Source organism: Equus przewalskii, chromosome 16 (assembly GCF_037783145.1).
Source record: "Equus przewalskii isolate Varuska chromosome 16, EquPr2, whole genome shotgun sequence".
Taxonomy (NCBI): Eukaryota; Metazoa; Chordata; class Mammalia; order Perissodactyla; family Equidae; genus Equus; species Equus przewalskii.
In genome coordinates, this window is record NC_091846.1 from 4,193,330 (window position 1) to 4,208,760 (window position 15,431).

General features: G+C 41.6%; 1 protein-coding gene across 7 annotated transcripts in view; it reads left to right on the forward strand.

Annotated features, from left to right (window-relative positions):
* The window catches only part of TNFRSF19 (TNF receptor superfamily member 19), a 102,046-nt gene extending 86,907 nt beyond the window's left edge, over positions 1-15,139 (forward strand). For all 7 annotated transcript variants that reach the window (XM_070578594.1, XM_070578595.1, XM_070578596.1 and 4 more), the window contains 5 exons: positions 2,255-2,419; positions 2,890-3,015; positions 6,770-6,872; positions 7,465-7,858; positions 12,523-15,139. In XM_070578594.1, coding sequence (XP_070434695.1) covers positions 2,255-2,419; positions 2,890-3,015; positions 6,770-6,872; positions 7,465-7,858; positions 12,523-12,531 — 797 coding nt within the window. In that variant the 3' untranslated portion in view covers positions 12,532-15,139. The remainder of the gene's footprint in view (positions 1-2,254; positions 2,420-2,889; positions 3,016-6,769; positions 6,873-7,464; positions 7,859-12,522) is intronic.
* Positions 15,140-15,431: the final 292 nt, after the last annotated feature.

The following is a 15,431-nucleotide window of genomic DNA, read 5'->3' on the forward strand; positions in this document are numbered from 1 at the left end:
CTTTCTCACAAACAACATGAGATGTGGTTTTCCACAACTTTACCATTTGGTCCAAAAAGATAATGCTCACATTTCCCGGGTCACTTCCCCTCCAGTGTAGCCCACTGTTTTACTTGCATAGAATATAAATTCCTCCTCAGTTACTTATTTGCCAGTGTTGGTACAGCTGTGCCTGTGTTCATACCTCCTTCTGTGAATTTGTCCACTGCTACAGGTCAGGGATGTCGGTTAATTGCTGTATGATGGACATTTAATATGTGCTATTTGATGATTATGGTATATCCATATAGCTAGAAGTGATAACATACTTTTTGTGAATATTAAATGTTTACAAACAAATATCCTTTCAACTGTGTGAGTGGATTATGATCCCTCTTCATCCAAGCCCCAGGCACATGGCTTGTGTGCCTCTTCAGGTGGCAATACAAAACCTTTATCAGTGTGGCCTGGAATCACTGGTCCTCAAAATACCAAGACTCAATCTTCCAAAATGATCATTCCTGCTCTCCTGTTTTTATGATTCAATAACATTAGCCCAAAAGTTTCTCTCTGGTTCTCACCTCAAGTGTCATAGAGTGGAAAGCAACCTTATGGGGTGCAGTTGGGGAGGGGGTTGGGGAACATGCGGCCAGGGAAGAGGAGAAAGCTCCCAGACAAGGGACTTGTGTTTAGGTGCTGTGCTGCACAGACGTCACGAACCTTTCGTCTTTGGCCTTGGATGTCTGTTACGAGAGCCGTGAGCCGCAGCAGCTAACGGGCACTTGCAGTATGGTTAGTCCAAATCGGGATGTGCTGTCCATGTAAAATCACATCTGACTTTGAAATGTTTGTACGAGTAAAGAATGCAGAACAAGTCAGTAATAACTTTTATATTGAATACATGTTGAAACGATAATATTTTAAGATATATCGGGTTAAGAAAAATAGATTGACTTTACTTGTTTCTATTTCCTTTCTTAATGTGGCTTCTAGACAACGTAAAATTACACAAGAGGCACACATAGCTTCTGTGGGGCAGGCGTGGTCTGGAGGAGCTTCAGCAGAGAGGGCAGTGCCTGCGGCAGCGCTGAGGAGCTGAGCGCGCCTGAGGGGAGCGGCCCGAGGGCCCCCTCAGCGCCCAGGGCAGCGACTCAGGAGGAGAAGGCAGGACTGCCCTCTATGTAGCTTTCAATCTCCCTCAAACTCTTTTGAGGTTAATAGAGGGTGATGTGACTCCACTGAATGTAGATTTCTGGTCCAAATTAGTTTGTTCATCCCAGTACCCTAGAGATACTTAAAGTGCTAATTACGATCATCGTCATTCCAATAGCTCATGACTCAGTAGCACGGAGTGCAGGGCCTGTGTGATAACTCATTTCAGCCCCTCAAGGGCCGGGTGAGACAGGAACTATTGTTACCTCCATTTGAGCAGATGTGGGTGTGAGACTCAGAGAAATTAAGTTGCTGGCTCCAGGTCCCACATCTAGAGGTTGACCCAGGCAGTGGGACTCCAGAATCTCTGCTCTTAACCATGATGCGATACCACCCTCTGAAACAGGATCTTTTTCTTGAAACTTCCTTAACACATTACTGTGCCTGCCTCTCCACAGTATAGCAGCAGCCTTAATTTTTCTGCAAAACTTAGATGTTGTTCAGCAGTTTAACAGCTAAGGCATTAAAAAATGCTTACTGTCTCAGAAATTGTGGGCCTACTATAAGGTCGTGAGTGATCCAACCCCTTGTTTTTCCCAAAAGTTGCCCAAAAAAGCATATCTGAGTGCAGTCTGCTTAAAAATGTAGATAGTCTAATTCCAATTAAATAACGAATATCAAAAAATAGCAAGGGTTTTTTTTTCTTTTTTTTTGCTATTTTTTGCTATTTATTAAATAACAAATAGCAAAATATGTTTACTATGTGGCAAACACTGTGCCGATTACCAGGGGACAGAGAGAAAGATGACAAATTCCATCTCGCAAACAGTTCTGGTCAAGTGGCCCTGGAAGCACATTCCCGCAGCACAATGCCTTGAGGGTTGTGTGTTCAGTGTGGTGGGAGCAGAGGGGAGGCACATCCATACATTTGGGGGTTCGGGGTGGAGGTGTAATAGTCAAGAAATCTAAGAGGAGGGAGTGCCTGAGCCATCTTAAAGTACCTCCCCTGGGTTTCTGGGGTTTTATTTCCACTGCGTGAAGGCCATGCTGCAGGCAGCTTTGGTGTGAGCGCTTGTGTCTGCTGGGTTGTTGAGAGCCTGCTGATCCCATTGCTGGTTTTCAGGTACCAGCAAGGTCAACCTCGTGAAGATCCCGTCCACGGCCTCCAGCCCGAGGGACACAGCCCTGGCTGCCATCATCTGCAGCGCCTTGGCCACCGTCCTGCTGGCCCTGCTCATTCTCTGCGTCATCTATTGTAAGAGGCAGTTTATGGAGAAAAAGCCCAGCTGTAAGTTTTGAGGTCTTTCTGTTTCTTACATTTTCGTGACGTGCATTTATCATCATTGTCATTCGAATCTTCAGCAAGAGACTTGACTAAGAGGAGAATCCAGGAGCTGTTAAAGGGACAAAGAGCCCATGAAAATGGACCTCACAGCCGGCTAGCCCCAAAGAGGCACTGAGGGGTGGCACCACTTTATAAGGACATTGAAAGGCAGGGATGTCCCCCTGCCACTAGGCAAAAATAAAAATTGTTGTAAGCTCTGGCAACATAAGTACTTTACATTTTGAGCTTTCTTGACAAATTTTTTCCTATTTGTGCCTCTGTGTAAGAAGAAATGTTTTGAAGATTGAATGATAGCCTTCTTTTTCTTTAAAAATACAAAAGCTAGAATGGTGCTGGTCTGCATTGTGATGTTAACGAACCCCTTTGTAGAGGAAATTGTCTTCGCTGACAGAATTCTTGCCCCCTTCGTTTAGGGTCTCTGAGAGCACAGGACATTCAGTACAACGGTTCTGAACTGTCATGTTTTGACAGACCTCAGCTCAACGAATCTGCTCCCAGAGCCTGTTGCCAGTGCCCCCGGGACCCGGCCCAGAGCTGCGGTAAGCGGAGCGGTGAGGAGGCCATGTGGGGACCGGGGGGTCACAGCTCTGAAGCTGCGAAGAATTGCTCCTGTCCGTCCCACAGCTGGGCTGCTCTGCTCAGTTTTCTAGTTAAAGCTAATCTTGTTAAATTTTTCTCCACTGTCCCCTGATGGTTTGGGTGCTTTGAGTCTCTTAAGTATTAAAAAGAAAAGGAGCATCTCATAAAAATCCTAGAACTCTTGGGTAACTTTTGAAGCAAATTCGCCTTTGTTGCTTTGGGTCAATTGATTAAAATAATATCAACCTTGTGTGGAGTAGGAGTTTGTATCCTTTCTCGTCTGGTGGATTCAAACTGGGCATTAGTGTGTCTATCGTCATGTCTTTTTTGGATTTCTTAAAGAAGAGGGAGGAGGGAGCTCTGTGACAGACAGGGTTTCCACAAACCATAATTGCCTCTGGGATTATTGACAGAAGTGAAAGTTTAGGGAAGTAATTCAAATGGACATTGGTTTCTCGCTTGGGAAAAAACAGGCAAAGGGTATACCAGCTTTCTTTGCCAGTTACTTATATTCATCAACACAAGGTTTCTAGACAGACTTTCACTTCCCCCTCCTGTCCCCACTGTAGCAACCTCACCTCCTCTGCAAAGTCAGATCCCACGTGGCCGGGTCGCCCTCCTGGAAGCCCGCCCTCGCTCCCTTCCCTCTCCTCACTCCACACATCTCTTAGCACCTTTGAAGCAGTGCTCGTAGCACCGTTTTGTCTCTTACAACCGTTCTTTGTTTTAAGTTAATGTTTCCCAGTTAGATTGACTTATCCTCTTGGAACTATCCAACCTTTCTTTTCAAGAATTTGCAGGATTCAATTTTTTAATATTTCATACATGGAATAAGACGTTCTCAACATCATTATTTTCCTATTGATCATTACTCCCTTCTAGTTTAGGAATGGGTGAAGAATAAAATATGGGACTTGTGGTGGTGTGTGTGGATCTTTTTTTTGCCTTTGCCTACGTAGATAACGGACTCTTAGAGAGCTACCGACAGTGACCATGATCCTTAAAACGCCCGAGTGCGTTGTCTCCTAGATCTTATACAGTGACACTGCCACTAGAATCAGTGAGCAGGAATAATTTCTGAAAGATGAACTCAAATTTTAAATATAATAAAATACAGCTTTGTGCATACTCTGCCTCATCTTAACTTCCATCTGAAAAGAAAGATTCAATACATAGATGGCCTCGTTGCACGTCCTTTTAACAGAACTGGAGACAGTGCCCCGTGCTGATGCCAGGTTCCGGATAGCTTTTGATTTCAATCACTTCCTCCTTAATGGCAGCACCATTTTTCTTTGAACTTTGTATTATAACATAATTTCAGACTTAGAAAAATGTTGAAAGAATAGAACAAAGAATTTCCACAAACCCTTTACCCAGGTTCCCCAAATATTAACATTTTATCTCCTTTCTATATTTGCTTCATCATTTCTCTCTCTCTCTCAGTATGATGGAGATGTGTAGATATATATTTTTTTCACTTGCCATGTAAAAGTTGGTTGCAGATAGGATGTCCCTTTACCCTCAATACTTCGGTGTTTGTTTCCTAAGAACAAGAACGTTCTCTTACGTAACAGCATGATTATTAAAATCAGGAAATTAACATTAAGTCAATGCTATTATATAATCTAAAGAGTATATTCAGATTTTCTTAATTGTCCCAGTACTGTCCTTTGTAGCAAAAGAAAATCCCAGATAAAAGTTGCATTTAGTTGTCAGATCTCTTCACTCTCTTTTAATCTGGAATAGCTCCATTATCTTTCTTTGTTTCATGACATTAGTATTTTTTACAAGCACAGGCCAGTAATTTTTTTGAATGACCCTCAGTTTGGCTTTGTGTGATGTTTTCTTGTGACTAGATTCAGAAATACACAGAGATGATGTTGTGTCCTGATGCGCGGCACAGCGTGTCCATCCGTCCCATTCCTGGGTTAAAGTGGTGTCACTTTGTTAAGGTGGTGTCTGCCAGATTTCTGTGCTGTGAAATTATTGTTGTTCTCTTTGTAATTAATAAATACCCTATGGGAGACTCTTTAAGACTATGTAAATACCCTATTACTCTCATGATGATGATAGCTAACAAATTCTGGCTTTCTAATTCCATCATTCTCTCTACATTTATTAGTTGGTTTTCTATGGTAAAAAGGAACTTCCCCTTCTTCCCTATTTATTTGTTTACTTTAATTAGCGTGGACTCATGGACCTCATTCAGTGGGTTATGACCCTTTGCTATCATTATTTATTTTGATGCTCCAATTTTCCTGGGTTTGGCCAGTGCAAGGCCCTTCAAGCTGGCTCATGTATCGTTTTGACTTGTCCTCATTATTCTTTTAGCACTATCTTACTTTCTGACACAAAAAGAAATTCTAGGCTCATGTTCTGCTTTCCCTCCTTGAGCCCTAGAACCAGCCATTTCTACAAGGAATGGCAATGCCTTTTGCTTTTAAATAATTTTGAGAAATTCCACAGGGAGCATCGCATGTTTGTTGAGTGAATTGCCAGTGGATCCAGGCACGTCCCCATGATCACAGTGGTATATATTCAGATGGCACAAGATGGCGGCCTGCTTTGAGAGATTTGGGGGAAGCTGTGCTGGTGTCCGTCCTAATGAAGCCTGGTTTCCAATTGCATCTCAATACTTAACATTCATTTTTAAAAAGGGAAATATTTGTTTCATAGTTTTTTTTCCTGCTTATAAAGGTAAAGGGATAATCCTCATGAAAATTCTGGATACACACACAAACATATTTTTATATATGTAAATATATCATTTCTTCAAGTCTTTTTCTCCCTATATATGTGTGTCCTTGTATTTGTCTGTCTACTTTCGTATGTTTATGGTTTTTATAAATCAGAGCTACATGTGCATGTATATAGAGAGAGAAGTCTGGAATGCTGTTCACCAAATGTTGACAGTGTTTGTTTCCAGTTTATAGGATTGAGGAAGATCTATTTTTAAATTTCTTATCTAATATCTCTTTCTTTTTTAAAGTTTTTTCTTCAGTAAACTTGTATTATCTTTGTAGTCAAAAATATGTACTGCTTCAGTGAACATAATGATGTGTAAAGCTGTGTGCACATACCTAGTTATTCCCTAAGTTACACTCCTAGCAGGCAAAAGAAACGAGGATGTGCGTGTGTGTATCGAGTTAAAGGGTTTGAAGATTTTTCTCTTCTTGTTCTGTATTGCTAGACCACTCGCCGGAAGCCGTGCTCTTTCTGCTTCTTTGCCAGTACATGAGTCTCATTCCACGTGTCCTCTCACAGAGCACACGATTACGTTCCAACATTATTTTTTGTGTGTAGCAAAATATACACAACATGAAATTTACCATTTTAACCATTTTTAAGTGTACAGGTCAGTGGCATTAAGTACATTCATTGTTGTGCAGCCATCGCCACTGTCCATCTCCAGAACTTTTTCATCGTCCCAATCAATCTGAAACTGTGTGTCCATTCTCTCCCTCCCCCAGCCCCTGGCAGCCGCCATCCAACCTTCTTTCTGTCTGATTTTAACTCTTCCAGGTGCTTCATGTAAGTGGTTCATCATTTTTTTTAAGATAACAAGAAAGAGAAAAAATTAAACCTCATACTCCTTTTCCTAAAACAAGTCCCCAAAGGAGAATAGCTAAGTTTTCAAGAGCAGTTTTGAAGTGGTATTGAAGAGGAGGTTCCCAGGGAAGAGCCGTGTGCTTCACCCGTCTGTGGTTTTCCTAGGGCCTGCCCACTTGATGCCATCCCTGTGCCGTGACAAGGCCTGCAGCGTCCACCGGGCCGCTCCTGGCTGTAGAGTGCATTCCAAGGCCGCTCTTCAGGACAGGTAACTGGGTATTTTTAATCAATATAATTTCACGTTCCCTTGTGCATATACGCATTCTACTCGATTTTCATGTGAAACTATGAGAACATCACTTTTTGATATTATTAATAACATTCAGGACATTGGAGGAAAGCAAATCTTTGGCAAGAATTAGGTGAATCTCTCAGGGTTACTGATATCCCATGCAACATTCTTTATTCTTTACACTTTATTAGTTTTATTTTTGTCTTATATTCGTGATTTATGACACTTCTGTCATCTGTAAGTAATTTTTAACATGTCACGTACTCCCAGAATTGTAGAGCATCAGTCAAAGAAACTCAGTGAAGACCCAGGAAACTACATATTTTACAAATTGGATTAAGTGTAACTATATTGATTAGAAGTAGGTGTAGAAATTCAGTTTCAAAGTAAACAGAGTAATTTAACTTGTAGTGTTGAAGCAAGTTTATAACAAAGGAAGCACTACAAGTCTGCTTTAACAAATTGCTGTTTCATCTAGAAAACTTAAAAGTGTAGGTGGAACGTTGCTTTGTAGATGTGTTTTTCCTCCCCGTGGGACACTTAACGACCTTTTTGAACGTGTGTTCAGAAACGCAGGTCCATTGACAGAAATGACGCCCACTTTCTTCGGATCTGTCTGTGGCGAGTTTTCGGACGCCTGGCCTCTGATGCAAAATCCCCTTTGTAGTGACGACATCTCTTTTTGTGACACTTTTCCTGAACTCACTGGAGAAGATTTTCATTCTCTCAGTCCAGAAAATGAAAGTTCGTCATCTTTGGATTCCGACAGTAATCAGGATTTGGTTGGTGGAGCTGTTCCAATTCAAGCTCATTATGAAAACTTTACAGAAACTACTGATTTGTCTAGACGTAGCAGCTCACTGACAGAATCAGTGCTGACTCAGGATACACTAACTTCTAGAAGCCAGCTAGATCAAGAGAGTGGCGATATCGTGAACCTAACCACTCGGACCTGCCCCCAGGTAAGGCAAGGACTGGTGTCAGAGTGGACGTAGCGTGGACTTATGGAAGACCAGAGGGAGTGGAACTCCCACCAAAAATGTGGGGCAAGCTGATGAGAAAGCTTTTTCATCTTTTATAACTTCTTGTATGTTATAGGAGAATGTATTTTAAATTAAATTTCAAGAGCCTTTTTTCTTTTAACTAACAGCTAATCTATCAGGGCCTAAAGGGCAGTTGCATCCTTCTAGTCTTCTTTGTAAATCCAGCTACGGACTTAGCGCATCTCCTGGCTCTGTTCCTAACTGGGAGGGGTGAGGTAGTTGCGGGAGCCTCTTGTAAACAGTTCCTCACCGTCGTTTTTCCCTGTGATATTCGTATGCCCAGTACTTCAGTGCACTTCATTCCCTGTCAAGTTAGTGAGAATTTTGGTGTCCTGAAGCCACTCCTCTCCCTCTTCGCTCCTTCACTCTTGTTTTCTAGATTGTTCTGCTTTAACTGATTGATCAGTTTGGTTGGAAATTGATTGTCAGTTGTGATATGAGAGCAAATGCAGCATAAGAACCTTCCAGATAGAGGGGTTTAAAACCAGTTTTTGGGGAGGTGGTGACTGCAGGGAGGGGGCCGTGGGATGGACTGCCAGGCTGCAGGTGGAGAAGCACCCGGGATACTGGGCAGCGACCCTGTCCTCTCCTCCAGGCGAGGATGTGGTCTTTGCTGAGTTTGCCTTAGTGTTTATAAATATTTCCTTAATGTAGGCACATCTATTGTTAGTATACGTCCTTGTGGAAGAATGATGCCAGCCTTGAGTATAAAAGGGCAGAGTCACAGCAGGGGCGAGGCTCCCAGCCCCACAAGCCCCTGCACTGCACAGACAGCGTTGCTCTCACAGCTTTTCCCTCCCTGCCCCAAATCAGGGGCCCTGGGGCCTGAGGGAAGCTCTCCGAGACCTGCTGCATGTGCTCCTGTGGGCCTGCGTTTCCACGGGCTGTTGTGTCCTTGTCTGATTATATCAGAAACAGCCTGAAGTCAGAGTGTGGCTGGAGCTGTGTTCCTTTTAAGAACAGTACGTAAGTTATATATTGATCTATATCTGCGGGGTTTTCTTTTTGAGGAAGATTAGCCCTGAGCTAACTATTCCCAATCCTCCTCTTTTTGCTGAGGAAGACTGGCCCTGAGCTAACATCTGTGCCCATCTTCCTGTACTTTATATGTGGGACACCTACCACAGCATGGCTTGCCAAGCAGTGCCATGTCCACACCCAGGATCCAAACTGGTGAACCCTGGGCCGCCAAAGGGGAACATGTGAACTTAACCGCTGTGCCACCGGGCCGGCCCCTGCAGCAATTTTTTTTTAACTGCAAAAAAATTCTATAATGAATTTATGGGGAGTTCTATACAGAAAATGATTGTTGGCTTTGGAGAAAAAAAATGTTGGTTTTCTCAAAGTAAAGGAAATTAAGAAGAAATAAGTGAAGGGAGGGAAAACAAACAAATTAGACACAGAAGCCATCCTCTGAGGCTGAGAAAGATCGCTTACTGACCTTGTTCTTTTGAGCCAGCCCATGATGGTTATAACTTTCATGATAATAATAAAACTTAAGAGTTAGCGTAGGCGAGTGGAGGACTCAGGAATGGACCGTGGGCCCACAGAGCTTCGGGGCTGAGAACGAAGCAGGAAGGAGGCCCTGACACAGGTGAGAGGACCGCTCTCAACTCCTTCAGCAGCTGATCCCATTGTCCCCACCGGGTCCTTGCCAAGCACTTCTAAAATCAAAGGCTTAGGACTCTGAAAATTCGCTCTGAGTCCCATTTCCATTCCAAGATGCTGGTCAGTCAGTTTGGATGATAAACTCGCTGCGTTACCATCACCACATCTCCCTACCTCTCTTGTAGGGGACGTCCGAGTTACAGAATGACTGTGCTGCCAGCTTACTGACTGCGTGGTCAGTAAACAGAATTACCACTCATTTTAATTCTCCAGCTTGTTTGCATTTCTCTGATGTAAATTCTAAGACTAGGGGATGAAACATCTTGATACCAAATCACATCAGAACCAACCCGTTCTCTACCTTTTTCTGCTTATGTTGTTGGTGAGGTGGATGTGGGGTTGATAAGCACCATTATCACAGCTATATGAACGTAAGACTTTAGAACCAGTTTAGTATATAAAATTGGTGTATAATGATATCAATTCCTTTTCAAAGACAGTTGTCAAGGTAGTTATGAGCTGCATAAAGATACTTTCAACTCAAATTATTATGAAAAGAAAGTTCTAATTACATATAAAATGAATGAGAAAATGTTACATTCAAGTTGCACAATGTAATTTATTAATGAAAGGTTCTTGTTAGCTTTCCAAGATGTGTTATCTCATAATTATTAGAGAATTTTTGTAAATCTAAATAAAACATTCTGAATTCAGGAAAGGAATTGTTAAAATGTAAATCATTTCAGTTTTCTCCCTGTAATTAAAAATAGCAAATAATATTTTGAGCCCATTTTAGAAGATAATATTTTCCAGATTCTGAAAAGCACTTTCTCTTCGGTTGCATTCACTAAATGTGTGAAATTGAGTGAATGCACTTTAATCTTCAAAAGAAAATAAGAGGTGGCCACAGCTGCACGTCCTTGGGAGATGACCCTCTCCGTGATTTCAAGGGTCAACCACGTATTTAACTCGAATGGTGGTGTTTTTCTTCAATCCATCAGACTCCAAAAAGTATTTCACACTTCCTCCAACAGGCTAATTCTCCAAGGTAGAAAACATACTGACTTCTCATAAAGAATTTGATTGCAGCAGCTTGCTATTATAAACCAAAGTCAAGGACTTCTGTTCCTCAATTTCGTGTGTAGTGAGTTTGGCTCCCTGGCCTGGGCTCATTCAGAGTTCTGGAAAGCACTGTATTTCAGTTTGGGAAATATATAAAGGCAGCAATAGCCGTAATAGCCATCCTTTTATTTTATTTATTTATTTTTTTGCTGAGGAAGATTGGCCCTGAGCTAACATCTGTTGCCAATCTTCTTTCTTTGCTTGAGGAAGATGATTGTGCTGAGCTAACAGCTGCGTCAGTCTTCCTCTATTTTGTATGTGTGACGCTGCCACAGCATGGCTCAATGAGGGGTATGCAGGTCTGCACCCAGGAAATGAATCTGCGAACCCTGGGCCTGGAGCACCCAAACTTAACCACTATGCCGCTGGGCTGGCCCCAAGCCCTCCTTTTTTTTAAGTGATTTATCTCTATTTTATTTTCAATGAAACTTTAATTTCCTATCCAGGCATTCACTTGTATTTTCAGTTTTTTAACTTCTGTTTCCCCCTTTTTTTCCAGCTGTATTGAGATATAATATTGTGAGGTCAAAAGTGTACAATGTTATGATTTGACACATATGTATATTGTGAAATGCTTAACGCCATTTTTGTCCTACTTGGAGTGAGCCTCAGATTTCTAATGCGTGATGCATTTGTTTCCCAAAACTGTATTTTTCCACAGTAGTTTTCGTGTGGGTGGTTTAAGACCACCCAGAATCTGATAATGAGAGTTATGTTCCAGAGTAAGACAAATAGGTGTGAGAGGCTCCTGTGGTCTGTATGACTCAATTTTAATCAAATTTTCCCTATACACACCTCCCCAGAGGGAGCAGAACTAAGATATTTGGGACATCATTTGCTAAGATATTTGGGAGAATGAAGCCAGCCTGTTTACCTACAGGAAAGCTTTTTTGGGTTAGTTTTTAAACCAACATTTTAAATGTCAGCATGAAATAATGGAAGGGATGGTAGAAAAGATATGAGATGACCTGGGCTCTAGTTTCTCAATCTATTTTTAAAAATCTCTGTTTTTTCCTTATTGGCAAAAATGAGTCTAATTTGCCTCCCACAGAAGGGTCGATGTGGTTATTACTATATCAATTGATCAACATATTTGATAAAATTCTCTCATTATCAAGAGTACTTCAGAAGCTTCTATTTATGGATAATCTCCTTAGACCTAGGGAGAAAATTTTTCCGTAAACTTTTCTGATACGTCACCCATGCCCAATTTGTAGTAAACAAGTTGGTGAAGGTTCCCGCATCAGTGCGGGTTCTGCTCACGCACGGTGGTGCCCCTCAGTGAAAAGGACAAATCTGCTGGCTCCACTTTGCTGAGGATGTTTTCCTATGAAGAGTATGAGTTTCCAGGAGATCATTATAAGAGAAATCTCATTCCCAAACTATTTCTAAACTTTCTGCAGTAGTTTAACATAAGTTTTAAATTCAAAGACTGAGGATGGCAGGCGCTATTCATTAGTCATCTCGTTCTTGGAAAGAAGGGACTAAAGGAGGCGAAGAGCTTCACCTACGAATGCTTTCAAGGAGTGCAGCACAGAAACAAGCTTCAGATGTTTGGAGGAGGTTGAAAATCAGCAAAAGAAGTTTGTTATACATTTTGTTTACTGTGAGTTGCATTATCATCTTGTAAGTTCTATTTGCAAATATTGAGTGTCTAGGAGTTATGAAATCTTTATTGTCAGAGTGCTTGGGTACCTGGATATGTGAACACCATTAATGAGCTTCTTGTCCATAAGCTTTGAAGTTCATGTGTACAGCTAAAAGGCAGGTACCATAATTTTTTACAATGACAGTTGAGCAGCTTTCATTTGTAAGACGTTGTGTTTAAAGCCTTCCTTCTGTTGCTGTTCTAGGAAGCGTAAAGGGCTTGCTTCTTGCTGCAATAGAAGTGTGCATATGGAACCCAAAGGGCGCCTACTCCTCTGCTTAGGCTGATGGACTGAGCACAGTCTGGACCTTGCTTGGCTTCTGGGGCAAAAAAAATAAATCTGAACGAAACTGATGACATTTTAAGCTTTCAACCAGTTGCTTCTGAGCCAGACCAGCTGTAAGCTGAAACCTCAAGAAACAACAAGAAAAGACTCCAGGCACTCGTGATACTTTGCATCTCTCCTAAACAAGAAGCTTCCATGCCGCAAGCGTGACTTCAAAGAGTGATGGGTCAAGTCTGCAGCCTCCGAGATTATGGGCATATAACGAGAAACAAATGCATTCTTACTTAGTTTTATGGTGGATGTGGTTTTACAAGACTGAAGACCCAGAGTATAAATTTTCATTTACATTTTCTTTCCAGAAATAATTTCATATAGCTGATTATCCTACTAAAAGTCAATGTCAGATTAGTTACCTTAGTTTTTAGGTAAAATGGTTCAAGAACGAATGTTTCTATTTGATGGTCACTTTTTCATCATCTTAACTAATTAGCTTAGGAGATTAGAATTGACTTCATCCTGCCTGCCTAAATCTTGGGTTTATTCAATGAAGTTACCTGACTTAACTAGGAATCAGAGGAGAACAAGTCTTTTCCAGAATCGACACTTCTAACCTCAGCCGCTGTCTCATGGACCCCTCTGGGAGCTGGTAGTGAGAGGCCTGAGTTGGGGGGGTGGCTGGGAAAGGAGCGCCCATCACCCTGTGTAAAAACCCACTTAATGCACATATCCTAGATTAGCATATTTATGGGAGAATAGGTTGATAGGGAAGCAGTTGTTACTTCTGTCGCTGTAACTGAGCTTAGAAGATCCAGAATTTCTTTTATAGAAAAGTAGTATTTGTAAAAATAATGATCTTTTATTTGCCTTGTATCTTCTATTAAAGGCTTTAGAAATTACAACATATCAGGTTCCCCTCCTACTGAAATATAACACCAGGGGAGGAGTCTCATGAAGACTACACTGCATACTAGAACCAGAAGGACAAGCACAATCTGTAGGCGGCGTTTGAGTGAACGGTCTGTGACAGCCGTAGGGTAGTTTGACCAGGATGCAGCAGTGTTCCCTCTGCTCTTGTAAGCTTAGTTAGCGTGATGATCTCCTCTGTCTGCCGGATGATGCTGGAGAGAGGAGAGCCGTGCTTCTCTGAAGGCGCTCCATCCCGTCCCACCCTGTGTTTGCTCACTAGATTTACCTCTAGAGCTGATAGAAGTGAACCAAGCAACAGCTCGTTTGTTCTTACTCTTTGTGTCCTGGAGAGGAATTAAGTGAGCAGGATTTATTTTTTTCCTATTTGAACCTACATGATCAGATCTGGCCTTTGTCTTTTAACTGATTACTGTTAGTTCTGTCACTTTTGCACTTAAAAAAGAAATAGACATTGGAACATCATTGTGTTAGAGTACACTAAGATATTTTGTTTTGGAATTGCCCTGCCCACGTCAGTGTCTTTTACCTAACATTTAACAAAACTGAAATAGGAAATTAGAGTGTCTCATGGTAACGCACAGTCTTTCCTGTCTACCTGGTGCCCAGTCATAACTGATTGACTTTTTCTTTTCCTTTTTTAGCATAAACTTTTGGTTCTTAAACTTTGGGTACTCACCAACTCTTATGAGACTTGTCTTTAGGAACTCATGTAAAATATTTAGGATTTGATCACAAGATGTCTATGAAAACGCAAGTTTCCTTGAGTGGCTTCATTGTACTTCACATGTGTGCCATTGTTTGCAGTCTGATCATGTTTGTTATGACAGAGGATGATCAAAGCAGCCCAGGGTGTGTTCCTTTTTGTAACCTGCATATATTTTCCATATGTAGAGCCCTCATTAACTTCAAAGGTGAGTACTTGCTGGAGAGAACTAGATCAATGCAAATGAGACTTTGGCCAAAAATCCTGAAACATCACTTTTGATCAGTAGGGAAATACTTAGGGTTGAAAGTCGATTTCAATTGATACTGTGTTTGAAAAATCCTAGGTTATATTTATCAAGATGAAGACATTTTCCCACCACTTTACTATGGAAACATACAGTGATGTTTTTTTGTAAAGTTTTTACACATTTTGTAAACACTTGAGAAAGAAATCCCATTTGCATTTCACTTTGTGGAATATCCGACAGCACTCGGATAAACTCAGCTACTCGAGGCCCGAGCCAGGGCCGGGAGCGCACGGCCGTGACAGCGCTGCGAGGCCCGTCGAAGAGGATGACACGGGGATCTGAGAGCAGCACGGAAAGGCGTGGCATTTCTAAGTTTGTGTATATGGAATGTATTTTTCAAATATAGATTTTTCTACTTTAGATAGAATGTTAATGTTGCTCTTACCTAGGTTAAGCACTATTGTCTGTGCTCGGAAAAAAGAAGAGGAAAGGGAAAAAACCCATCATTGCTTTAAGGTAGCCTGAATCGGTTCAGATTTCAGCATTACTACTTTGCATACTGGAATTTATAAATTTGTAAATTTTCGTTTTCTTATACAAATAGTTTTGTAATACCTTTTTTTATTTGTGAATAAAACTGATACCTGGTATTCTTATTTACCTGTCTGGTAAGAGAATGATTGCTGCTGTGAATGTGGGCACGTCTTCCCGTCTTGCTCCCCGTGTGCGGGGCACACTGAGTTCTGATCCTCCTGGCGTAACCTTCTCTGGCCCCTCAACCTTGTGCGGGGATTTGAATCCTTCCCAGTGACCTGGTTGTATCTCTCAGGCATGTCAAGCTACTGAAAAATGCTCAGTTATTTGAGAAGCTTTGGTATCAAGATTTTACTATGATCTCTTTTTTTTCCCTTCGTTTTGTGGCTCAAAGAGGGAAAGACCTAGAGAAGC